Source organism: Sus scrofa, chromosome 3, assembly GCF_054392235.1.
Source record: "Sus scrofa isolate SSC_HxYL_T2T_F1_AM1 chromosome 3, Sscrofa_HxYL_maternal_Yorkshire_Landrace_v2.0, whole genome shotgun sequence".
Lineage (NCBI taxonomy): Eukaryota > Metazoa > Chordata > Mammalia > Artiodactyla > Suidae > Sus > Sus scrofa.
In genome coordinates this window covers 68,292,960-68,319,686 of record NC_139385.1, presented here as the reverse complement: position 1 = coordinate 68,319,686, position 26,727 = coordinate 68,292,960, and the positions used below count along the sequence as shown (strand labels likewise).

The 26,727-nt window shown below is 38.9% G+C and overlaps 1 protein-coding gene across 8 annotated transcripts in view; it reads right to left on the bottom strand.

The window, feature by feature from the left end:
* TMEM131 (transmembrane protein 131) overlaps positions 1–26,727 on the bottom strand; it is a 192,948-nt gene that overhangs the window by 58,082 nt on the left and 108,139 nt on the right. For all 8 annotated transcript variants that reach the window (XM_021087244.2, XM_021087245.2, XM_021087246.2 and 5 more), the window contains exons 6-11: positions 16,105–16,221; positions 13,862–13,984; positions 9,532–9,612; positions 6,431–6,581; positions 6,276–6,332; positions 5,312–5,373 (exon numbers count right to left, since the gene is read on the bottom strand). In XM_021087244.2, coding sequence (XP_020942903.2) covers positions 5,312–5,373; positions 6,276–6,332; positions 6,431–6,581; positions 9,532–9,612; positions 13,862–13,984; positions 16,105–16,221 — 591 coding nt within the window. The remainder of the gene's footprint in view (positions 1–5,311; positions 5,374–6,275; positions 6,333–6,430; positions 6,582–9,531; positions 9,613–13,861; positions 13,985–16,104; positions 16,222–26,727) is intronic.

Here is a 26,727-nt window from a genome sequence, read left to right as displayed (position 1 = left end):
GATCCTATTTCTTTTTTTTCCTCTCTTCTTATGGCCACACCTCTGGCATAGGGAAGTTCCCAGGCCAAAGGTGGAATCAAAGCTGCAGCTGCCAGCCTACATCACCACCACGTCAATGCCAGATGAGATCTATCTATGACCTAATGCCATAACCCGAGGCAACACTGGACCCTTAACCCACTGAGTGAGGCTAGGGATTGAACCCACATCCTAACAGACACTGTCAGGTTCTTAACCTGCTGGGCTACAATAGGAACTCCATTGCACACGAATCTTGATCAAAAAAATCTTCCCTTAGAATTCAACTTGAATCTTGCTTTGGTTTCCAAATGCTTCTGGGGTTTTTGCTGAATTTCCAGTGGCTTTTTAAACTTGCCGAAGCCTGACATGTCCCACAGAAAGGCACTCTCATCAGGCAAGCCTGCTAAGACTGTGCTGTCAGGGCTCCTAGAGCCACCAAGTTCCACCCCAGCTGTTCCCCACCCATTTTTCTGCTCATTTATAAAGGTGGTTTCTGCCTCAAGAGAACAAAGGATGGTCCTTTGAAGGCCCAAGAAGCACCTCGGAAAAGCATGAGGAAAAACTGTCCCTTGCATTGTCTGCAATCACAGGGAACTTTGCAAGGTGCAGCCCAGCTCCTCAAGGTGCAGGCAGGGAGGGCCTGTGCTGGAGATCTTAATGGCCTTACTTCTGGGCTTCTGGCTCTCTTAGCATTTTAACTCTTATCTATCTTTCTCTTCTTTTTTTTTGTCTTTTTTTGTCTTTTTAGGGCCACACCCACAGCATATGGAGGTTCCTAGGCCAGGGGTCTAATTGGAGCTGTTGCTGCCAGCCTACGCCACCCACACCAGATCCAAGCTGTGTCTGCAACCTACACCACAGCTCAAAGCAATGCCGGAGCTTTAATAAACTGAGTGAGGACAGGGATTGAACCCACAACCTCATGGTTCCTAGTTGGATTCATTTCTGCTATGCCACAACAGGAACTCCTCTTCCTTTGAGAACTCATTTGCTTTGAAGCTCTAACTGGGGCTGGGGATTGACTGGTTCCATCCACATATTTACTATCAATAAGCTTGCTGTTATTAGCAATCATTTAAAGTACCAATCTCTATTCCTTGATGGGTATGTAGGTACGTATGTATGTACATGTGCATATGTGGGTGTGTGTGTGTTTGTATTTTTAACAATTAAGACAAAGCAGTCTGACTATAAGAGAAACTACAAACTGGAGAAAGGTTCATTTGAATTCACTATACTATACTACTCTACTAATACTTTTTTTTTTTCCTTTTTTTTTTTTAAAGGGCTGCATCTGTGGCATATGGAGATTCCCAGGCTAGGGGTCCAATTAGAGCTGTAGCTACTGGCCTACACCACAGCCACAGCAATGCCGGATCTGAGCTGAGTCTGCGACCTACACCTCAGCTCACGGCAACGCTGGATCCTTAACCCCCTGATCAAGGCCAGGGATCGAACCCACAATCTCATCATTCCTAGCTGGGTTCGTTGACTACCGAGCCACGAGGGGAACTCCACATACTAACACATTTCCCGAAGGAAAGTACTATAGAAGTATATGTGACAACCCATGGTGATCAGTTTATGCAACAAAAGGATGTTAACTATTTAACCAGAAGTGTGAGTTTGAGTAAACTGCCCGTTTACTTTAAGGGACCTTACTTTTTCCCTTCCATAAAATCCTAGGGGATTGGATTAGATATTTTCTAAGTTTCCATCTATCTAAAATATTTTTGTGATTTTGATTAATTTTGCTGTTTTTTTGAATACGCCACATTATCTTGAGGTCAAGATTTGTTAGAGATGATCATAAAAAGCTCTGTTTACAGAGGAGAGCCATAGTTCCTAATTCTTTCACTTGTTCTGTTGATTATGACACAGCAGCAATGGAACCTGGATTATTTTCAAACATGATTAAAGTGGTGGTTAATCAGTAACAAGCACACTTTTTTTTTTTTTTTTTTTTTTTAAATGGCCACATCCATGATATATGGAATTCATGGGTCTGGAACTGAATCCAAGCCACAGCTGTGACCTACACCACAGCTATGGCAATGCCAGATTCTTAACCGGCTGCACCAGAGTGTGAATTTCACAAGCACAATACTTTTAAAGGGCATAACACCATGGCAGAAACAGCTAAGTGATGGTACTTATTACCACATAGTCACTGTTAAGTAGTAAGAATTTAGAATAAATAGTTGATAAAAAAAAAGTTCCTCTCACATGAAACATACTTGAAGATTTTCCTTACCAGAGGAAAAATATTTTATATTTTTATTTATTATATTTAATTTATTATAATATAAAGTTATTACCTTAAAACATGTCACACTAGTAGTAAAAAAAATATTCAATTGGCTCATATTTTATACAAATGGTCTGAACTGTTGAATTATTACCATTTAGAAAAAAAAAAATCCCTCAATCAGTTAAAACCTGTTTTCCAAGGAAACAAAAACAAAGCAAAACAAAACAAAACGTTGGCTCCTTCTGATGGCTTCAAATGAAAAATAAATAACGATTAACTTGTAAGTATATTTATACTAACAATCTGTTTTAATATCAGTCACTAACTGTTGCTTACTTAGATAATCAAGAAGGGGAAAATATATGGCAAGATTCCCAGGAAAGGCAGCTTGCACAAGCTCTAAATATAGTTCCATCCTTTCTCACGACATGCATACCCAACTAATGCTCAGGAACTCTCAAGTGAGACTCAAGGCCCAGGACATTCTAAAACTTATTTAGGCAAAAGTTTAATTTAAGCAAGCAAGGAAAATAACCTTTTCATATAGAGCAAATAAACTTTTAACAACAGGTGCACAAATTCACTAAGGTGCTTATCAAGTTGATAGTGGTAAAATTAATTAAATACATTTGTGATTCTTATTCATTAACAAGGAAACTTCACACAAAGGTGACTCTTAAAACATCTCAAGCAAACTCATTCCCTTATTTGTACAGCATTAATGTTTTGTAAATGTTGAGGAAAACCATATTCTCAAAGTTGCATTATAGTCAATCAATGGCAGGAAGGCCTGAACCTGGGCATCCTGCCCATTGACAAGTGGGGAAATTATATTTGGAACTGCTTGGTTTGGTAGTCTTATATCTTGAAAGCTGAATTCCATGAAGGGAAATTTAAAAAAGACTTTTCAGCCACTAGTACTGCTGAGCCCATCCTAAAATGCTATAAATTTGTGAAATGGAGGGAATTAGGGACCCTTCTAAAAATGCACCAGTCTCTAAGTCTGGCATATGATGCAGAAAAACACAGGGAAAACCTTAGGAAGCTCTTTTAAAACTCAGTTCCCATGGCTGATAAGGCGAGAGGTCCAAGCTACCATCACCTCCCAGGCAGACCACTACAAGAGATTTTAAACTTTCTGCAGTTCATTCACCACAATGCAGCTATGGTGACTTTCTTTTCTTTTCTTTTTTTTTTTTTTTGTCTTTTGTCTTTTAAGGCCACACCCGCAGCATATGGAGGTTCCCAGGCTAGGGGTCTAATCAGAGCTGTTGTCGCTGGCCTACACCACAGCCACAGCAACAAGGGCCAGATCCAAGCTACATCTGCGACGTACACCACAGCTCACGGCAATGCCGGATCCTTAACCCACTGAGCGAGGCCAGGGATCAAACCTGCAACCTCATGGTTCCTAGTTGGATTCGTTTCCTCTGTGCCACGACAGGAACTCCATACAGTGACTTTTTACAACACATACTTTGAGCAATGGTATATCAACAAATTAGGCAAGTTAGATGAAATGAAAAACTTCCTAGAAACTCATAAGCTACTGAAACTGGCTCAGGAAGATACAGAAATACATTCATGACTTTGTTAATTATGCTAACATACACACACTCAAATTTTTATAAACACTTATATTGCTCTTATTTTGGTCCTTTTTTTATAGACTGATGAAAATTTCAATGCAGATTAAAGACCCCCAATCACTAACCCCTCAATGTAGTAGAAACAGTCTGCATTACGTATTTTTTTTTTTTTCTTTTTTAAGAAAAATATGGCACCAGGGTGGCTAGGTCAAAGGAACTGTTCCTTGTCATCTGTGGAAGGGTCCTTCACCCTTGACAATGCCTGGAGGAGCAGGGGTGTGGATCCCACCAGATTCAGGCAACTGAAAGGCAGATCTCTCTCAGCTGGCCTATTACTAGGGTGCTAGGAACCTCAGGTGGGGGCAGTTTCAGCTCCACTGTGCATTGGGGAGAGCTTTTTACCAGACTCCATTCCCATAACCAGCCTTAATGCTTCTCCCTAGCAGAAAGATATACTAGGTCATATGTCAGGACACTGCTTAGACTATGACCCTGCTAGCTAGTGAGCAAGGTCACTGTGAACTGAAATGTGGTTCCTGAGATGACCGTCCCTCCCATTATTCAGGGTTTGTATACGCTCTTCTCTTTGGTCTCTACTCCACCAGCTGGAGGTAAACAAACACTAGGTTTGGTCAGGGATGAAGAGCAGTCTCTTAAGTCTCATAGCCTATCTTATTTTATCAGATTTCTCTGAATTTAGCTTTCCGACATCAGCATGGGTCATAATAAAAATATAATGCCTTCCTTGTTCATTATTCTCTATGTAATGTGTGGATCACCTCACCTTGAGGTGGGGCTGTGGTTGGTAAAGCAAAATCCGGATAGCCCTGTCCCCCCACCCCACCCCCCAAACCATGTAAAAGGCATCCCAGTCACTGGTTCTGTGTATATGTGTAAGGGAAAGAGAGACCTCTAGTTCACAGTGTGCTGTCCAGGGTGACCACGGCAGCTGCCAGTCAGAAGGGGTATTTGTGACAAATGTTAACAGCACTACCACTACCTACCGCAGTTCTAGCTTTGTGACTTCTCTTCCCAACTCATCTGAATCTTTTCTTCTCTCTCCTTATTTAACCAAACATTAAGTCTAACAACCAAACCAGATGGAATCCTTACAACCTGTTTTTCTTGGCACATGGCACACAGATCCCAGGATTTATCAGAATCCTTATGTGCTCTTATATGCTTCTGCCCCTTATACGCTTCTGCTAAACAGGAACCTCATGAACTTTGGTTCAAACTTACCTTGGAGAAGACCACATGCCCTTCTCAACCTTAAAGGCTGGTGACTAGAGAGGCAGAACAGGTTTCTTATATTACACTTTGAACCAAAGTGTCACCAGGTCACTACAAAACCGAATTCCTTTAGAGCTAGAGTTTAATTATTTTAAACTTTGTCACAAGTTTAAAGACAAAGAATATAGAAGTTAGGAAGAAATAAGTAAAAACTTACTGTTATTGGTACATCTTTTGTTCCCGAGTTTAATAAATGAAGATTTAAAACTTTTGGTAGATCTGATAAAATTGAGGAAAAGAAATTGTTAAAATGGTATGCTTTAATAGTAAGTCAAAATCTTTCTCTTAATAGATATCATATTGAATATATCTTAAAATGTGAACTAGAATAACAATCACATTTATAAAAAGAAACACTAGACAAAAATTGCCTTATTCTTAAGGCCAGTGAGTATTGTAAAAACTGCCCCTTCTAAACAACCAGACCAAAAAACAAAATTTTTTAGTGATACTGACATTATCACTCATCTTTTAGTATTCCAGCAACGTACAATAAAACAATTTAGTAAAGTAAAATATGAAATAATCACATTAAAATCAAATCTAACTTTCAAAAATGGGACTTCGATCCTAAACACCAAATTTTAATTACATACGGCCCAAGGAAATGCCAAATTACATGTACCCTTACTTTTTTCTTAGTAAGTCCTTTAGGTTATTTTCAGTTTTAGAATTTGAATTCATTCTGTGACCATCTGGGACCAATTTCTAACATTATGTCATGATAAAGCAACTGAATAATCCATATCTGAATAAAAATCCGGAAGTAAATCTTTTTACTTCCTTCATGTTATAAGAAGATCCAGCATAACTAAATAGTTGAGAAACTGGATTAAGAAACTAAGACTCTACTTTCTGCCTTGATCTTCCATTTAGAAGACTTGACCTAAGTTATCTGCAATGCTGCTTTCCTATCTGGTAAGCAATAATGTCCCTCAGAGGAACGGGGGAGAAACCTGTACTGGCTCTGAGCCCCCAAAGTAGATTTCTATAAGATTATATAATCCACCACTGAGAAATAACTTCCAAGGTGAACTAATTACATAGGAGAGCCATTCAGTACTGAACACAGGGTGTTGTTTTTTTTTTAAAGACCTATAAAGAAACTTTCTTTTTTTTACCTTGTGTTCGCAGTGTACCAAAATCTAACATTTCAGTTGAGGAATAAATTCCGGGAGCTTGGAAAAAAGAAAAGCAAACAATTATCTTTCACTTTACCAGAGTAAGATGCACTGAAAGCAAAAGAGACTTGCAGCTCCTTTAGTTTTTCACTAACCTGTTGTAACTTCCACCTCAACAGGAAGAATGATAAACTCTGTGCTGTCTGAAGCATTGGTCTTTATCCTTATGAAGGCTGTGTGATTATCTGCTTCTCGAGATGAAAAACTAGCTCTCATCACTCCCTTGGTTTCATAAGGAGGAATTTCCTGGCAAGTTAACAGACCATAATGTAGCAAAACCACCACAGCTTATTGAATAAGATGACATCACCCAAGAGATGCATTCTTTGTGTGTGTGTGTGTGGTTTTTTTTAATCCTTTTTAGGGCCACACTGGCAGTGTATGGAGGTTCTGGGCTAGGGGTCTAATTAGAGCCGTAGCTGTTGGCCTACACCAGAGCCACAGCAACGCAGGATCCAAGCTGTGTCTGTGACCTACACCACAGCTCATGACAATGCCAGATCCTTAATTCATTGAGTGAGGGCAGGGATGTAACCTGCAACCTCATGGTTCCTAGTCAGGTTCATTTCTGATGTGCCACTATGGGAACTCCCCAAAAGATGCATTCTTATTTTATATACCTACTAACAAAAAATACATTACTGATTAAACAAATATATTTATTCCGCTGATTATAACGCAGTCTAATTTTGAAGAATGTTAAATGTTAAAAACACGTCTACTTTAAAATGAAGAATGGTACATAATGTGAGCAAAATGAAATAAATAAAATTATATGAAAACAAACTGTTAGTTGCAAAAATCATCATTAAAATGTAGAGTTAACCTACAAAAATTACTTTGCTATATTGGTGATGCTTGGGTATATTATCTAGTCTTGAAACAACAGAAACATCACTATCAGAGGGAAACTGCTTTTCCAGAAGTTTACAGGATTCTCTTTAAATGAGAACCAAGAGAGCTTAGACCCCACCCTCCTTTCATTTTAAAAGGAAATTTGGGAGTTCCTGGCGTGGGTCAGTGGTTAACAAATCCGACTAGGAATTATGAGGTGTCGAGTTCCCCTGGCCTGGCTCAGTGGGTTGAGGATCCAGCGGTGCTGTGAGCTATGGTGTAGGTCACAGATGCGGCTCAGATCTACAGCTCCAACTGGACCCCTAGCATGGGAACCTCCATATGCCTTGGGTGCGGGCCTAGAAAAGACAAAAAGACAAACAAACAAACAAACAAAAAAAAGATAAAAGGAAATTTTTTAGGTTTTAACCTAACATAACAAAGCTTTCCAAGCAAATCCACAGTTCATCATCTGCATTCAGTAAGGCATGTAAGATAGCATACTTTTGAGGCCTGTGATGAGAGAACACTTGCACATATGCTAGAAAGAAGACTCATTGGGGGAAATTTTTTTTTTTTTTTTTTGCTTTTTAGGGCCACACCTGCAGCATATGGAAGTTCCCAGGCTAGGGGTCGATTTGGAGTTGCAACTGCCGGCCTGCACTATATAGCTCATGGCAATGCTGGATCCTTAACCCACTGAGCCAGGCCAGGGACTGAACCCACATCCTCATGGATACTAGCTGGGTTTGTTAATGCTGAGCCATAGTGGGAACTCCGGAAAAATGATTTTTTGAGGTATAATCCTTTTCTTGGTTTTTGAACAATCTGGCTTCCTTGAGACCACCAGAATTTCTCTGTACACACCTTCTGGAGTATTTTAGGAAATCCCTGTGTTTTAGAAATTACTGGTCTTTACTTACCTATACTCTCTTTTTAGTCTCAAAGTCAGAAAGAGGTGACTGGAACCCTTTGGGGGCCACTAGGGATGGACCATCTATTCCCCATCTCGAGGAGCTAACTTGGTCTCTGGGGTTTTCTCATATATACCGAAATGGGCTGGGGCTGAGGTCAAGGACAACTGACTTTTTTCTCACTCTAGATTTGTAGAAGCAAGAATCACTCTATCTTTTTTTGTAGCTTCTAGGAATATTAAAGCAATTTGCCATGTCTGCTACCATTCATTACAGTTCTTAACTAATTAGAAATCTGACTTATTTTATGTTTACTAGAATCTAATTATATTTCATAGTAAATTCTTGGTTCTTATATCTAGAATTATAAAGCAATTTTAATAGCTTATAGTTAACTCTAAGAAGCACTGTTTTATATGCTATTTCTCCCAAAGGCTTTTCAAATAATATCGTAATTTCAAGGTAAAACATTTTTGTGAAAGGATATAAAAAGACCGTTTATTACGTATTTCTGCCTGCTACAGTGTTTCTATATCTTTGGAGTTAACCTAGTCATTGACAAATTTGTTTCTAAATGTTCAAGTCAACATCCTAAAAATGTCCCCTCCACATCCCTTCACTGGTTGAGATTGGTCAGATAACAGAATCAAGAGGCTACATGGGTTTAACAGAGCAATTAACAAAGAGATTTTGATTTTTGGAATTTATTCACAGTGGTCAAGTCCATGTGTCTTGATTTCGAATGAGCAGTGATTTCAGTGACCTCGGTACCAGAACTACATTTTTCTATGCCTTTCCCCTCTTGGATTAAAACTGAGATGACATTTAAAACAAAACAAAACACCATCCTACTGCAGGAACCTTTGTAAAGAAGGTAGTTGCTACAAATTCATTAATCTGGTTGATACTTGCTAGTATTCTCCACAAACAAGTGGTTCTCTAACCACAGATACAAACTGCTGTTAAAGATCCAACAGCACTTAGTGTGAATACCAATCATTTAAGAACTTCAAGTTTCTAAGTCATCATGAGCGCCTGACTATGCTCCCTCTGCAGAAAGCATCTCCTCCATTAATAATATGTATGAACATTCAATTCTCTACCTTTGAAAATATAATGGGTCTTTCTCATGCGTTCTTTTTTCCCCCCAAACTTAGTGTAAAGCATATTATAATCACCAATATTATTCTGAGAAAGAATAGTTAAAACCTCTTCCTTTCCACACAGTGGGTTAAAGCTTCCACCTCTTTTGTTTATTATTATTCCACTTTTCTCTCACTCTCATCCAATTTTCAAATACAGTTGTTAGGAATTTAACATTAAGACACTAATTAAGGTAAGGTCGCCCATATTTCTTCGAGTGATGAGGAGGTAAGCATTTCTGGTGTCTTTAAGAAAACACCTGGTCTCATTGGGCCCCCACAAGAAGGGACCATGCCAGCACTCACCCATAGCTTCCTAGTGCCTCCCTGCTGACCCGTGGGAAGTTCGAGGTGAAGGTCTCCTCCACTTGAGTACATTTCTACAACCTGAGACAAAGGAGCACATGATAGTTAAGGCAAAATCACATTCTAAATGCAAGCAATTTGTTGTTATATAGAAGTGTCTGATGCTCTGTTTATCAGAAAAAAATTTAGAACCGTTTACAGGTATAAATGCAGGTAAGTGTTTTATCACACCACCAGAGGTGGTGCCCACATGTGCAAGCAATTAAAACAAGGTCACTCTGAAATACTGAACTCAGAAACAGTGTAGCTGTTTGAGAGATTGGATTTTAGAAAATCCATCCACAGGACATTTATTTTTTTCTGAAGGAAGTAGCTTAAGGAAATTGTAAAATTTTAGAAATACAAATGTTATGTTATAGTAACAAAAGTGCTTCTTTAGTCACAGATTTATAACAAGATCTAGCAGTGGATCTAACAACTACTGTAATTATGACACAGTGAAGAGCCCATTATTCTTAGATATATGCAACAATATCAAGGCAGTATGAAAATATCAGGGGTTTTCTGGTGGGAAATTCACAGGGACTGTTAATACCACTGTGGCTTGTAACTACACCCATGATTTTGTAAAACAGTTTTACTGAGGTATAATTCACATGCAATAAACTACACATATTTAAAGTGTACAACTTGATGGATTCTGACATGAATACAGGTGTGAAGCTACCACTGCAATTACAACATTAAATAAACCCTTTAGCTCTCAAATTTCCTTGTGCCCTTTGCAAATCCATCTGTCCCCCTCTCCCGCTTCACCCCCAGGTGACCACTGAACTGCTTTCAGCCACTATGGATTGGTTCGTATTTTCTAGAGTTTTATATAAATGGAGTCATACAGCATGTACTCCTGGGTCTGGCTGATTTTATTCAGTGTAATTATCTTGAGATCCATCATGTTGGTTTATGGACTAATAGTTCATTTCTTTCTGATTTTATGGATATGCCACAATTTTTGATCCATTCACTTGCTGATGGATATGCGGAATGTTTGCAGTTTTTGGTCATTATAGATAAGGCTGTTATGAACACTGCATTGTGTAAGTCTTTGCGTGGACATCAGCTTTCCTTTCTCCTGGGTAAATACTAAGGAATAGAAGGACACATGGCTGGAAACTTTTCTTTAAAGCCATCCTATCTCTTAAAAGAGAAGAATATTATTTAATTAAATGCACATTTGGGGTGAAGCGTGAGAATGAGTAGAAAACCTTTACTTGTTTCACAAAATCCTCCAGGAGTACATAAAAAAGGACAAAGCAGGGAAAACAGCAGTACTTAGTATATGCTTAAAGGTTTTTGTTTTTGCTGTGTGTTGATGTTACAGTAATGCATCTAGCAAAGACTAAAGAGCTACGATGTCCTCTGAGTATTATTACTTGCCTTCCATGTATTAAGTGTTCCCTTAAGTACTGACTCTATTAATACATTTTAACTGATGGGGTGAGAGTAGAACTTTTTTCTGAAAAAAACCAGAGAACATCACATATTATTTCATTTAATCTTCCAAGGTATTAGAAAAACAAGCCTAACAATGTTTGGAAACAGAAGCTTGAAAGGTAGACTACTGATAACAAGGAAAGGAATAAGGAAGAGGGGACAGATAGAGGCTAAATTATAAAATCAAAAGAAAGACTACACTAAAACTAGGAACAACTGATTTTTAGGTCAGTGCTAATTACCCTAATTTAATCAAGTTTAGGATAATAAGGAAACGGATGATACATACAAAATATAATTTATGTACAAAAATTCCCATAGAGAATGTTAACTTTTGTGTGTCCACATGTCTGCAAACAGGTGCACAGAAAAAAGGTCTCAGGTAACACCCTGAGGTCACACGAGGAGCATCCATGAGGAAACTTTTGGGGCTGGAGCTGTGTCAATACAACAGTTACCAGTTACATGTGGCTATTTAAACTTAATTGAAATAATATAAAATTAAACATTCAGTTCCTCATCCACCCCAGCCCCAAGCTCCAATGTTCGATAGGCACCTTTGGTAGTGGCCACTGTCCTGGACAGAGCAGATCCAGAACTCTTCCATTATCATGGGAAGTTCTGCTGGACAGCACTGGGTTGGAAGGGATGAAGTCCAAGGGGACTTTTGCTTCATACATGTCTGAATGGTTAACATTTTTTTTCCAGTGAGAACATACTCACGTATATTGTACAATGAACAAATCAGATACAAGTTTGTGCTTTATAATATTTTCTTAAATTTAAGGACAATGTGGAGTTCCTGTTGTGGCGCAGTGGTTGACGAATCCGACTAGGAACCATGAGGTTGCGGGTTCGATCCCTGCCCTTGCTCAGTGGGTTAACGATCCGGCGTTGCCATGAGCTGTGGTGTAGGTTGCAGGCGTGGCTCGGATCTGGTGTTGCTGTGGCTGTGGCTGTGGCATAGGCCGGTGGCTACAGTCCTGATTCGACCCCTGGCCTGGGAACCTCCATATGCTGCGGGAGCAGCCCAAGAAACAGCAGAAAGACAAAAAAAAAAATTTAAGGACAGTGACACAGCATAACATACTACAGGACTATCAAGTTAAGAGTGCCTTCCATACAACCTTCCAGTTATAAAATCGATTAAGTCACATGAATACGAAAGGACAGCGACTATAGGTAATACTATAGCGCATATTTGAAAGTTGCTGAAAGAGTAGATCTTAAAAGTTCTCATCATTAGAAATTTTTTAAAAAATGTGTATTATAACAGTTGCTAACCACACTTACTGTGGTGACCATTTTGTGATATATATAAATATTATATCACTACATTGTATATCTGAAACTAATATAATTTTTTAGACCAATTATACCTCAAATATAAAAAAAGCCCACTTGGATTTTCCCTTAGGGAAAAAAAAATGTCTTCCAGAGAAACAATAAATTGGTTCTTTTTTTTTTTTTTTGTCTTTTGCCTTTTTAGGGCCGCACCCGAGGCATATGGAGGTTCCCAGACTAGGGGTCGAATTGGAGCTGTCGGTTGGCTTGTAGGTTGGCTGTAATCTGCCAACCTACACCACAGTTGCAGCAACTTGAGATCTGAACTGAGTCTGCGACCTACACCAGAGCTCACGGCAACGCCGGATCCTTAACCCATTGAGTGAAGCGAGGGACTGAACCCTTGTCCTCATGGATGCTAATTGGGTTCATTAACCATTGAGACACGATGGGAACTCCAATCTATTGGTTCTAGGAGGGCAACTTTTGCTCTGCTGTATGCTGATGAGAAGTACATTGTGGTAAATCATGAAATGAAATGTTGTAACTGGAAAAATATTAGATGGACAAAAGACAAAAAAATCAATATTGAATTTAGAGAAGATTGTTCCAGATGACAGCTTGACAAACTCCAAAGGCTAGACTGTAAGGCTACTTCAGTAACTCTAGACTGAGTGTGTAATGTTCATCCTCCTTAGCCGGAAGCAGGACTGTCAGTGCCCCCAGCACATGGCCCTTGTGACACTGGGCTATAACCGCAGTGGGGGCAATGCCCGCAGCAATGCTTGGAAGGATAAGACGACGGTTTCTATCTCCCAACTGAAAATGGCCAAGAAGAGAAAGCAGCAAGAATTTATGAGGCTTCCATATGGATTTGTAAGAAGTGACCCAGAGAAGGGAAAAGTACACCATTACCTAAAGCAGTGAGAGGACAGAAATGACAGACTGGTGATGGAGCGCAGACTTTTTTCAGGTGCAAAAGCAGGACACAGGAGCATTTCCCTCTCCCAATATGAAGATATCCAACTACAAATAATCAACACTGGGGCAGAATATTTTTATTGGTAGCTGTTGTCAGCCAAGTTCTGGGGTGAAACCTTTCTTGTTACCTTAGCATATAATTCCTAAGTGTGTCACAACTCCAGCTCTGAAAAGCGTGTCTGGTTCTTGTTTTCCCCCTCACTATTTACAAATATTTCTACCAGGGGGTTCCAGGAGGACAAAAACCAATTTAGTGGCCAAAGCTCCATGGTTTTCCACAGTATGTGGAAAAGCTGTGAAGCTGAAAACTGTTAAAAGTTAAACTTCTGCCTAAAACTAACACCAGAGAAGCTATAGTCATTTTAAAAAAATGGTTCCAAAAATTCAGCATCTGGATTGACACAACTCAAAATTCCTGCTACAAGTTTCATTAAAAACTATCCCTCCTTAGTACCATATACAACCCCATTATTTTAAATAGTCTTGGAAACTATAATAAGCTGAGGTTTTATACTAAGCATTAATTTCCACCCAAGTTGAAAAACACTCAAAATCATCAGCATAAACTCACCTGTAGAGGCTCACTGTGAGGATTGTGTATGTTTATTATAGGTGAGAAACTGCTATTCACAGGGACTCTGGCCCCAAGGAATGGCCTCAATCGATATGGATTTGGAACTCCAACACCAAATACCTGTTTCAAAGTTTTAAAAAAATGCAATTTGAGTTGTATCATTTTATAACATTTTTATAGTTATAGCTGATTAATCCAAGAAAAACTGTAAGTTCAATTTATGAAAAAAAATCTTACAGTTCCCTTTAAAAGGAATACACATGTAGTTTCTATACTTGTTTGGCTACCTATTTTGATTTGATATATATATTTTATATATATGCACATACATATGCATTTGGAATGATTTTTATAATACATTAGAAATTAAAATGATAGCAGTCCTTCATGAGGTCATGCGATAGACAAAAGAAAATAGGGAATCAAAAGATTTCCCTATTCCCAGGGTTCATGCTATGGCTCAACAGGTTAAGAACCCCACATAGTGACTGTGAGGATGCAGGTTTGATCCCTGGCCTCACGGAGTTAAGGATCTGGAGTTGCCGTGAGCTGCAGCCTCGGATACAATGTTGCCATGGCTGTGGTGTAAGCTCGCAGCTGCAGCTCCAATTGGACCCCTAGCATGGACACTTCCATATGCTGCAGGTGCAGCCTTAAAAAGAAAAGGAGAAAGAAAAAAGATTTCCCTAGTCCAATCTAGAAGATGGATCTAGGTCCCTGACAATCTCTTAAATATCAAGCCCAGACCCAGGTCATTCCTACATAGGAATGAGGGTTGACTAAACAGGGTGAGCCAGTCATTCAACTGACAAGTGCTTATTAAGTGCCTATTAAGTGCCTATGAGGCATAAACATACAATCGTGAACTATTCAGCAGTGAATGAGACAGAGAATGTGTCTGCTCTTATAAAACAGTCTGTATGAGGCACAGGCTGGACAATGATAAAATGTTATAAAAACAGAAAAGTGAGACAGAGGAACCGGCTGGAGTGAAGATGGAAATACTCTTGTAGCAAGGGTAGTCAGGAGATGTGACTGAGGTGGTGTCCCCTGAAAGAAGACAGTGAGTTAGCAGTGTGAGTACGTTCAGCAGCAGGGGAAGGGTACAGGCAAAGGGCAGGAGGCAGCACAGGGTTTGGCTCGCCTGAAGACAAGCGGTAAGATGAGAGCCATGGGCAAATGGGCTGAGGCGGCAGAGCTGCATGGGAGTCAGAGCCTTAGAGCCTGCAGGCCTTGGTCAGAAGCTTACATTTTGCTCTAAGAGAAATGGGAAAACGAGCACTGACGTGAGGAGCTGAGTGGGTCTGCTTGAATGACGGACTAAAAGAGGGGCTGTGGAGGAAGGGTGGTTAGGAGGCTCCTGTGTCATCTGGCAAGAGGGGGATGGCCTGGGAGAGAGCAGTGGCAATGGAGGGCAGAGACAGACTCAAGATGCACTGATGAGAAAAAGCTGGTGGAAGGCCAGGGTGGAGAGGTGAAGACAGCTGGCCTTGGAAGGCACACCTGGGGAACAACCTGATCCTAAATCTCAGGTTGCCCAGGCCACAACCACCTAAGTCAGCTGGGGGGGTGGGGGGCTCTGTCGGGCAAAGGTCTTCATATTCTCATGGTGGTCTTTTTATTTACTCCATGAGTATGTGCTAAGTGCTCTGTACAGCACTTCAAAGTTATTCATCCATACTGGCTTCAAAGGTTATTCATTCATACTGCCTACTAAGCAACCATTAAAGACTTACGCACCACAACTAAGCATATGACATGGAATGTTTACTCTGACACTCATTGCCAAAGTACATGATGTTTTCTGGGTAGTGGAGAAGAAATGTTCAAAAACAAAAGCATAAAAGCTATAAGGTAAGATATTCACTAAGAATTTATTTATTTAGTCTTTTTTTTTTTTTTTTTAGGGCCGCACCTGAAAGTTCCCAGGCTAGGAACTTGCTGGGCTACACCACATCCAGAGCAACACAGGATCCGAGCCATATCTGTAACTGTGTTCTTTTGAAAACCAATCTTACGTTAACACTCAGCGGTAGCTTTAAGATCATTTGTTCGGTCTGATTTGAATAGGGATATTCACACAGCTTACATAGAAAAATGCTCTAAATCTAAACTCTTATATTTTCTCTTATCCTCTGAGGTTTTGAAAAGAGTCTTTAAAAGGCTGTCATATGATAGGCTGAAGGCGTTAGTTATCTGCATATTATAAAATAAACAAAAGTTTGAATCCTGGTTCTTACCTGGTAAGTGAATACCCCATGATTAGAAGTGTTAATAAATAAAGTATTTTCTACATTTCCCACTACTCTTGCAAGAAAAACTACATCAAATGATGTGTTTCCTCCTGGAAGAATTTTCTGAAAAAGAAAAGCAGTAATTAAATTACTAACCAAAAAAAAAAAAAAAAAAAAAAAAAAATCAGATCCTACAATTAGAAAGCTAAAGTTCTCTGAAATATCATAGAATCATTTCCATAGACCCACTTTCCCCTCCAAAGACTTAAATTTTAAATTAAGTTAACTATTTTGCAATGGGGGAAAAATATATCTTCATAGTGGATGTCACATATTTTTTTGTCAGTCATGATTTGAAAACCCTGTACAACAGGTGGCTCCCTTGGATTCTGTTCATTCAGTGATCACCAGGTTGGAATGAAGTGCTTAATTACTGGTTTGTCCACCATCAGACAATTCAAGGAGGAGCTGCACTGAGCCTCTTACATAGACGTTCTATTCTACTGCTAAGTGGCCACTTGCATTATTCCAATAAATAAACAAGTCCGACCTCAACCCCTTGCCCTCTGTCACCCATTCACACAAAGCACAGAATGCGCCAGCGACTTCCATTAAAAAAAGAAGGGAGAAACACATGGAATGTGAGAAAATCTTTGCAAATGAAGTGACTGACAAGTGATTCATCTCCAAAATTTATAAACACCTTCTGCAGCTTCATACCAAAAAAGCAAACAACCCCATCAAAGAATGGGGAGAAGATCTAAACAGACAATTCTCCAAAGAAGACATACAGATGGTAAAAAGACACATGAAAAGAAGTTCAATGTCACTCATTATTAGAGAAATGCAAATCAAAACCACTATGAGGTACCACCTTACACCAGCCAGAATGGCCATCATCCAAAAGTCTACAAACAATAAGTGCTCAAGAGGGGGTGGAGAAAAAGGAACACTAGTACACTGTTGGTGGGATTGTAAATTGGTGCAACCACTCTGGAATCAGGATGGAGATTCCTCAGAAAACTAAACAGAACTACCATTTGATCCAGCAATCCCACTTCTGGGCATCTATCCAGAGAAAACCATGACTCGCAAAGACACATGTACTCTGAGGTTCATTGCAGTACTATTTACAATAGCCAAGACATGGAAACAACCTAAATGTCCATCGATGGAGGAGTGGATCCAGAAGATGTGGTACATATACACAATGGAGTATTACTCAGCAACAAAAAGGAACAAAATACCGGCATTTTTAGCAACATGGATGGACCTAAAAACTATCATGCTAAGTGAAGTCAGCCATACAATGAGACACCAACATCAAATGCTTTCACTGCTATATGGAATCTTAAAAAAGGACAAACTGAACTTTTTTGCAGAACAGATACTGACTCACAGACTTTGAAAAACTTATGGTCTCCAAAGGAGACAGTCTGGGGGTGGGGGGATGCACTGGGGTTGTGGGATGGAAATCCTATAAAATTGGATTGTGATGATCATTGTACAACTATAAATGTAAAAAATTCATTGAGTAATTAAAAAAAAAAAAGATGGGAGACAAACAATTACATTTAGAATGGATAAGCAATAAGATCCTACGGTACAGCACAGGGAACTATGTCCAATCTCTTGGGGTGGACCATGATGGAAGACAATACGAAAAGAAGAATGTACATATATGTATGACTGGGTCACTATGCTATACAGTAGGAATTGGCACAACATTGAAAATCAACTACACTCTAGTAAAATTAAAAAAAAAAAAAGGGAGTGGTGATAACATGTGTGGGAACTCCCTCCTATTAACCACGTGCAGATTGAGAATGTCACTGTGGTTAGCAAATTAAAATTTTGTGACAACAAAACAATAGGGCTGCTTCATGAAGTTAGAGAGACTGCAAATGCAGTTCTGTCTGCAGTTAAGCCTTAAAACATTTTAATGCATAAAGTTATCAATCTCCCTCATTGCTCTTTTATGGCTAGACTTCTAAAATGCTCCCCAAATTTTGCTTAAAATACATGGCATCCTTCACCTTAGGATGTAGAAAGCCTGAAAGAGCATTTCTCTTGCATTACCAACAACAAAAAGAGTCATCTTCAAAACTGTAAACTCTTCTGGAACCCATCACAGCGTTTGGATATCAACTAGCCCAAAAGACAAGCACTTTCAAGAGATGAAACATGAGTACAGGCTCACCCAGGGCAGGGTGAATGGGAAGAAGATAAGACTAATGTACAAGACAGTAAAATGAATCCTGCTAAAATTTTCACACACTGCTAAACACTGAGTGTGTTATAGAACATGAGGGCATAGAACCCCGGGAAGCCGCAAATGTTGACGGAGGCCACTCTAGAGCCTAAAATCAATAACCCCTAAGGTAGTGCGAAACTAAACAACACATTTTAAAGTAATCCACTTCAAACCATCTATAATGGAAAAAATAAAAATTATTATTAAGAAAGTAAAAAATAAAATAATCCACTGATCAAAGAAGTGGTGACAAAGGAAATTATAAAATATTCTGAATCAACCGGAACTGAAAATGCAACATATCAAAATTTGTTGGCTGAGCTAAAGCAATAGTTGGAGGGAAAATTACAGTACTGCATGCTTACTTTGAAAAGAAATGTCTCAGGTCAGTCCACCCTGAGAAACTAGAAAAAGAATAAATTAAACCCAAAATAAGCAAAAGAAAGAATATAATAGACAAGAGCTGAAGATAATGAAATAAAAAACAGAAAAATAGCAAAAAATCAATAAAACCAAAAGCTAATCCTCCAAAAAGGTAGATAAAACCCTAGAGAACAACCAAAAGTAAGAAGGAGAAAAGTAAAAATATAAAAAGTTGAAATGTGAACATCATTATATACTCTTTACATATAAGAAGAATAATAAAGGACTATTACAAACAACTGTATGCCCCTAAATTTAATAACTAGAAGAAATGTACACATTCTTTGAAAAACACAATCTACTAAAGCTTGTTTGAAACAAAATAGCCAGAATAATCTTAAACCCATTAAAGAAAACCCATTAAAGAAATTTAATTTGTAGTTGAAAACCTTTCCACAAGGAAAAGTCCAAGCCCAGATAGTTTTATCAGTAGAATGGTAGAATTTTCTACCAACCGTCATATAACACTTACCTCTACATTAACTTTCCCGCATAGGGAAGAAGACATTTCCCACATCATTTTATGAGTCCAGTATTACCCTTACACCAAGACCAGACAAAGATGCAACAAGAAAAGAAAACTATACGCCAATATGCCTCATGGATGCACACATGCAATCATCTACAAAGTATTGGCGAACTGAATCTAGCCAACACATAGAAAGATAACATATTTGCAATCAAGTGTTTTTTATCATGACCATGAAAGTCTAGTTCAACATTCAAAACTCAAACTGATGCAACTGATATTATCAACTTACTAAGGAAATATGTTCAACAGGTGCATAAAATAATTTGACAAAATTCAATATCCATTCATGATTAAAAACCTCAGTAAACTAGGTCAATAGAAGAGCACTTTCTCAATCTGATAAAGAGCACCAACAAAAGACCTCCAGATACTAGATTTAATGGGAAATGCATGATTGCTCCCCCTACCCCTCAATTTCGGACAAGGAAAGGATGTCCTCTTGCATGATGGCTACCCAACATTGTACTGGAAGTACTTGCTAGTACAGTGAGACAAGAAAAAGAAATGGAAAGCACACACAGAAAAGAAGAAAGATCTGTTTTTATTCATAGACAACATGGCTGCCTATATAAAAAGTTCCAAAAATAATCTTAAAAAATTCTCATAAAATTAATAAAAGAGTTTCACAAAGTTGCAGGAATCTAGGTCACCATATAATGATCAATTCCATTTCCTTATCCTAGCAATGAACACTGAAATTCTAGTGTTTAAAAGAGTATTTATAATAACACACACACACACAAATATCAGTCTAATAATGTGCATGTTCTGTGAATAGGAAATGACAAAACACTGCTTAAAGTAATAAGATTTTAAAAAATGAAGAGACAGACTATGCTCAGAGATTAGAAGATAATATTAAGATGTTAATTATCCCAAATTGAGTTATATATCCAATGCAACTGCAATAAAAATTTCAGCCTAAGGAGAAACTAAATGCAACTAAACACAATGTGAAATTAGATCCTAGAACAGGAAAAGTACACTGATAGAAAACTGATGAAACTCATTTAAGCTTTTTAGTTAACTGTGTTATACCAATGTTAATTTCCTGATTTTGATAATTATGATTATATAAGAAGCTAGCATTAAGAGAAACTCAGTGATGTATATAAGGAGATTATGTATACTTATTTTTTTATATGTTTAAGATTAACTCAAAATATTCTTATAAAAATCTTAGCAAGAATTTTTAAAAAGAAATTGACAAACTGATTCTAAAATTTAGATGTCAAGAAAAGGGAATAAGAAGAGCAGGGTAACTCTGAAAAAGAAAAACAGAATTGAAGCTCACACTACTTGACTGCAGGAATTACTAAAAAGCCACTGAAATCAAGACAGTGTGGTACTGGACAAAGGGTGGACATATTAGATATCTGTTAGATACATATTAGAACATAATGGGAAATCCAGAAACACAGACCCACATATACAACGTCAACTGAATCTTGAAAAATTGCAGTGGTATTTCAATGAGAAAAGAGTCTTTTAACCAAAAGTATCGTAATGACTGTATATCCATATGTAAAACAAACTGTTAACTCAAAATGGACATCTTTAACAACAACAACAACCAAAAAAAGAGTGATCCTTTTAGTTTTGCATGTTATTTTTAAAATAATTTTATGAATTTTGTTTTTTCTATCATAATTATAGTGTTCTGTCAATTTCCTGTACAGCAAAGAGACCCAGTCATATTCTTTTTCTCACAGTATCCTCCATCATATTCCACTACAAGTGACTGGATATAGTTCCTTGTGCTACACAGCAGGATCTCATTGCTTAGCCAGTCCAAATGCAATAGTTTGTATTTATTAACCTGAGACTCCCAGTCCGTCCCACTCCCTCCTTCTCCCCCTTCCCCTTGGCAATCACAAGTCTATTCTTTTGAGTCCATGAGTTTCTTTGCTGTGGAAATGTTCATTTGTACCGTATATTAAGATTCCAGATATAAGTGGTATCTTACGGTATTTATCTGAGTTACTTCACTGAGTAAGAGAGTCTCTAGTTCCACCCATGTTGCTGCAAATGCCATTATTTTGTGCTTTTTTTGTGGCTGAGTAGTATTCCATGGTGTATATATACCACATCTTAATCCATTCATCCGTCCATGGACATTTAGGTTGTTTCTGTGTCTTGGCTATTGTGAATAGTGCTGCAATGAACATAGGGGTGCATGTATCTTTTTCAATGAAACCTTTTTCCAGATATATGCCCAAGAGTGGGATAGCTGGGTCATATGGCAGTTCTATATTTAGTTTTCTGAGGTACATCCATACTGTTTTCCATAGTGATTGTACAAATTTACATTCCCACAGTGCAGGAGGTTTCTCATTTCTCTACACCCTCTCCAGCATTTATTTTTTGACTTGTTAATGATGGCCATTCTGACAGGTGTGAGGTGGTACCTCACAGTAGTTTTAATTTGCATTTCTCTAATGATCAGTGATGCTGAGCATTTTTTCATTTGCTTGTCAGCCATCTGTATATCTTCTTTGGAGAAATGTCTATTCAGGTCTTTTGCCCATTTTCCAATTGGGTGGTTGGTATTTTTGCTGTTAAGGTGTATAAGTTGTTTGTATATTTTAAAGATTAAGCCCTTGTCAGATATATCGTTTGAAACTATTTTCTCCCATTCTACAAGTTGTCTTTTTTTTTTTTTTTTTTTGTCTTGTTGTTGTTGTTGCTATTTCTTGGGCCACTTCCGCGGCATATGGAGGTTCCCAGGCTAGGGGTCGAATTGGAGCTGTAGCCACCGGCCTACGCCAGAGCCACAGCAACTCGGGATCCGAGCCGCATCTGCAACCTACACCACAGCTCACGGCAACGCCGGATCGTTAACCCACTGAGCAAGGGCAGGAACCGAACCTGCAACCTCATGGTTCCTAGTCGGATTCGTTAACCACTGCGCCACGACGGGAACTCCTCTTTTTTTTTTTTTTTTAATGGTTTCCTTCACTGTGCAAAATCTCGTCAGTTTGATTAGGTCCCATTGGTTTATTTTTGCTTTTATTTCTGTTGCTTTGGGAGACTGACCTGAGAAAACATTCATAAGGTTGATATCAGAGAATGTTTTGCCTATATTCTCTTCTAGGAGTTTGATGGTGTCTTGTCTTACATTTAAATCTTTAAGCCATTTTGTGCATGGTGTGAGGGTGTGTTCCAGTTTCATTGATTTACACGTGGCTGTCCAGTTCTCCCAGTACCACTTCCTGAAAAGACTTTCTTTTTCCCATTTTATATTCTTGCCTCCTTTGTTGAAGATTAACTGACTATAGGTCTCTGGGTTTATTTATGGATCCTCTATTCTGTTCCATTGGTTTATATGCTGTTTTGATACCAGTACCACACTGTCTTGATGACTGTGGTTCTGTAATATTGCCTGAAGTCTGGAAGAGTTATGCCTCCTGCTTGGTTTTTGTTCCTCAGGATTGCTTTGGCAATTCTGGGTCTTTTATGGTTCTACATAAATTTTTGGATTTTTTTGTTCTAGTTCTGTGAAAAATGTCATGGGTAATTTGATGGGGATTGTACTGATTCTGTAGATTGCTTTGGGTAGTATGGGCATTTTAGCGGTATTAACTCTCCCAATCCAGAAGCATGGAATAAATATCTTTTCATTTCTTTGAATCTTCTTGAATTTCCTTGATTAATGTTCCATAGTTCTCAGCGTATGTCTTTCACCTCCTTGGTCAGGTTTATTCCTAGGTATTTAATTTTGGGGGGTGTGATTTTAAAGGGTGTTGTATTTTTGTATTCCTTTTCTAATATTTCATTGTTAATATACAGAAATGCAACCAATTTCTGAATGTTAATCTTGTATCCTGCTACTTTGCTGAATTTGTTGATCAGTTCCAGTAGTTTTTGTGGGGAGTCCTTGGGGTTTTCTATGTACAGTAGTATCATATCATCTGCATAGAGTGACAATTTTACCTCTTCTCTTCCAATTTGGATACCTTCTATTCCTTTTGTTTGTCTGATTGCTGTGGCTAGGACTTCCAATACTATGTTGAATAAAAGTGGTGAGATGGGCAACCTTGTCTTGTTCCAGATTTTAACAGATTTTAATGGGAGTGCTTTCAGCTTTTCTCCATTGAGTATTATATTTGCCATGGTTTTGTCATAAATGGCTTTTATTATGTTAAGGTATGTTCCTTCTATACCTGTGTTAGTAAGAGTTTTTATCACGAATGGATGTTGGACTTTGTTAAATGCTTTTTCTGCATCTATTGAGATGATCATGTGGTTTTTGACTTTTCTCTTAATGTGGTATATGATGTTGATTGATTTGCATATGTTATACCATCTTTGTGAACCTGGGATGAATCCCATTTGGTTGTGATGTATGATCTTTTTTATATGTTGTAGGATTCAGTTGGCTAAAATTTTGTTGAGAATTTCTGCCTCTATATTCATCAAAGATACTGGCCTATAATTTTCTTTTTTTGGTAGTATCTTTGTCTGGTTTTGGTATTAGGGTTATGGTGGCTTCTCAGAATGTCTTTGGGACTGTTCCTTCTTCAAACTTTTGGAAAAGTTTAAGAAGGATAGGTATAGGTTCTTCTTTGTATGTTTGGTAGAATTTGCCTGTGAAGCCATCTGGTCCTGGACTTTTGTTTGTAGGGAGTGTTTTTATTACATATTCAATTTCATTTCTAGTGATTGGTGTGTTCAGTTGATCTATTTCTTCTTGATTCAGTTTTGGCAGGCTGTAAGTCTATAGAAAGTTGTCCATTTCTTCTAGGTTGTCAAATTTGTTGGCCTATAGTTTTGCATGTTTTTGGACATCTAGTCTTAGGGGAACTAGCTGACATTAGGAGACTGGAGTTTCCGGTTTTGCCACTGAGAAATTGTATGATCTTGGCATATCATTTAACTTCTGTAGTTCTAAATGTCTCCTAATTTCAAAATGAATTAGTTTTATTAGTTCATCTTTAAATATTTTAATTATTAAAGAAACCATAAACATGACTGATTTCACTGCTTAATTCCTGTGGAAGATGAGGCTTTCCTTCGTGATGTCATTTACACTCTGGGGGGGAAAAAGAGCTTGGATATGAGAGTACAGATTCTCTTTGATAGTTCCCAACATCTAATCCACTTTTTACTACTTAAAGTCTTGAGTACTTAAAGAAGATGCTGAGAGAGACACATAGAATATTTCCTTTAAAAAAAAATAACAGGGACGACCTAGTTTCAAATGACACTTAAGGATGTAACAAAACGGTGATGAAACAGAACTGTAAACTCAGGCTCAGGAATATAATCTTTCCATAAGAATTAATCAGATTTGTTACAATTTGGAGTTCCTGTCGTGGCTCAGTGGCTAACAAATCTGACTAGGAACCATGAGGTTGCAGGTTCGATCCCTGGTCTCGCTCAGCGGGTTAAGGATCCAGCATTGCCGTGAGCTGTGGTGTAGGTTGCAGGCATGGCTTGGATCTGGCGTGGCTGTGGCTGTGGCTATGGCCTAGGCCGGTGGCTACAGCTCTGATTAGACCCCCTAGCCTGGGAACCTCCATATGCCACGGGAGCGGACCTAGAAAAGGTAAAAAGAGCAAAAAAAAAAAAAAAAAAAAAAAAAAGATTTGTTACAATTCATCCTTTTCCCCTGACTGCTACATACTTTCTAAATAAAATTAGTTTGCTTACAAAAAATCAGAAGGCTGTGTGAAAAAGTAATGAAGGTAACATAAAGTGTGCTAGCTTTAGTTTAGAATTACCTGCAGTCAGGTCTCTTCTTTGTCCCACAGATCAGTCCTGACGCTGTGCTCCCTTGGTGATGTCACCCAGGTCCTTGGCTTATCTTTACCAGTGACTCCTAAACTTCTATTTCTAGTCTGGTCCTTTCCCTTCCACACCAAACTTAAATACCAATTGCCTACTTGGCACTTCCACCTGGACATCTAGGAGATGTCACATCTAATAGGTACAAAATCGACCTAATGATCGCACACCTGCAACATGCCCAACCCTTAGCCTTCTCCATCTCTGCTGATGGCAACTCTGTCCTCCTAGTTGCTCAGGACAAGAACTCTGGAGTCATTCTTGACTCTTCTTTCTCTCAACCCATAAGAGGCAATCCTGTTGGTATTGCCAAAATATATCCCAAATCCAAGAGCTTTCTTTACTTCTTCACTGCTCAGAGTGATCATCTTCTGGCCCTGGAGCCCTGCCAAAGCCAAGGTAACTGGCATCTCTGAGTTTCCTCTTGCCCTTCTTCACTACTTCTGATAAACTGTGTTCTAAAACATACACTGTCATTCACTCCTCTGCTCAAAATCTGTGGTGGATTAAGAGCCCAAAACCTTATCAGAGTGTAGGAGGCCCTTGACAGTCTGTTCCCCCCTCCTCCCTTTTACTTCTGCTCTCACCCTTGCTAACTCTGGTCTAGCCACACTGTTCTCTTTGCACCCTAGTCATGCTTTCACGTTGGAGACTTTGTGTTGCCTAAGCCCTGTACACTCTGTCTGGAATTTCTTCTTCCATATATTCCACTTCCCTCCACATAGTCTTCTCCCTCATCTCCTTCAAGTCTGCTCAAATGTCACCTGCGAATGAAGTCTACTCTGACCATCCTATTTAAAACTGGAGGAATGAGTGATGTCAGCATCATGGCAGTATAAGATAGTCCTCCTTTTTGTCCCCCTTTTAAAACAATGGATTAGATAACCATCCACAATCAGAAGTGCCTCTGCGGGACTTGTAGGATCCAGCATCACATACCTGGGGATCTGGAAATTAGTTGTCTTGTTTACCTATACACCTGGAAATAGGCAGAAAGACTTCCACACAGGCTGCCAAACCAATGAACCTACCCCAACCCCTCTCACTGCAGCTGGGAAAAAGCCTGGAGAGTGTTGACCTGGGCAGATACCAATGGACAAGAGATAATTTGCAGAATTCTACCTTTCCCAAGGATATATCCCAGCATGCCACTGGAGAGAAAAAGAAGAATTTTGTTGCAGTGAAGATAGTAAGAGGAATTTTCCCAGGACCAACTACCCCACTGGCCCCTAAGCTAAGGCAACACTGATGGGGCTGAACTATCAGGAGGGGGTGACCTCTCCCAGAGTAGTGAGTGCTCAACTATTCTAGTTGTGCAGGATGTGGTTGGGAAACCTGTTTCTCTCCAATAGCACCCAGAGCATTAAGGTTGGACTTCCATTAGTGATGGAGGCAGGAGATCAGGAAAGAGGCAGATAAAAATATCAAAGGGCATTAAAGGTAGGTAGTTCCTGCCAACTGTGCTCAGGACTTCAGCAGGGAAGTTCACCCAGAAGCCCCTGGCGTACCTCACTGGAGGATCAACCTCTGGGTCTGCAGGCACACCCAATGCCCTAAGTGCTGAATCCACACCTCCCCAGATTCTGTGGCTAGATCCCTGTCTGCACTCCCAAATGCAGCAGTGAGTGAGAGC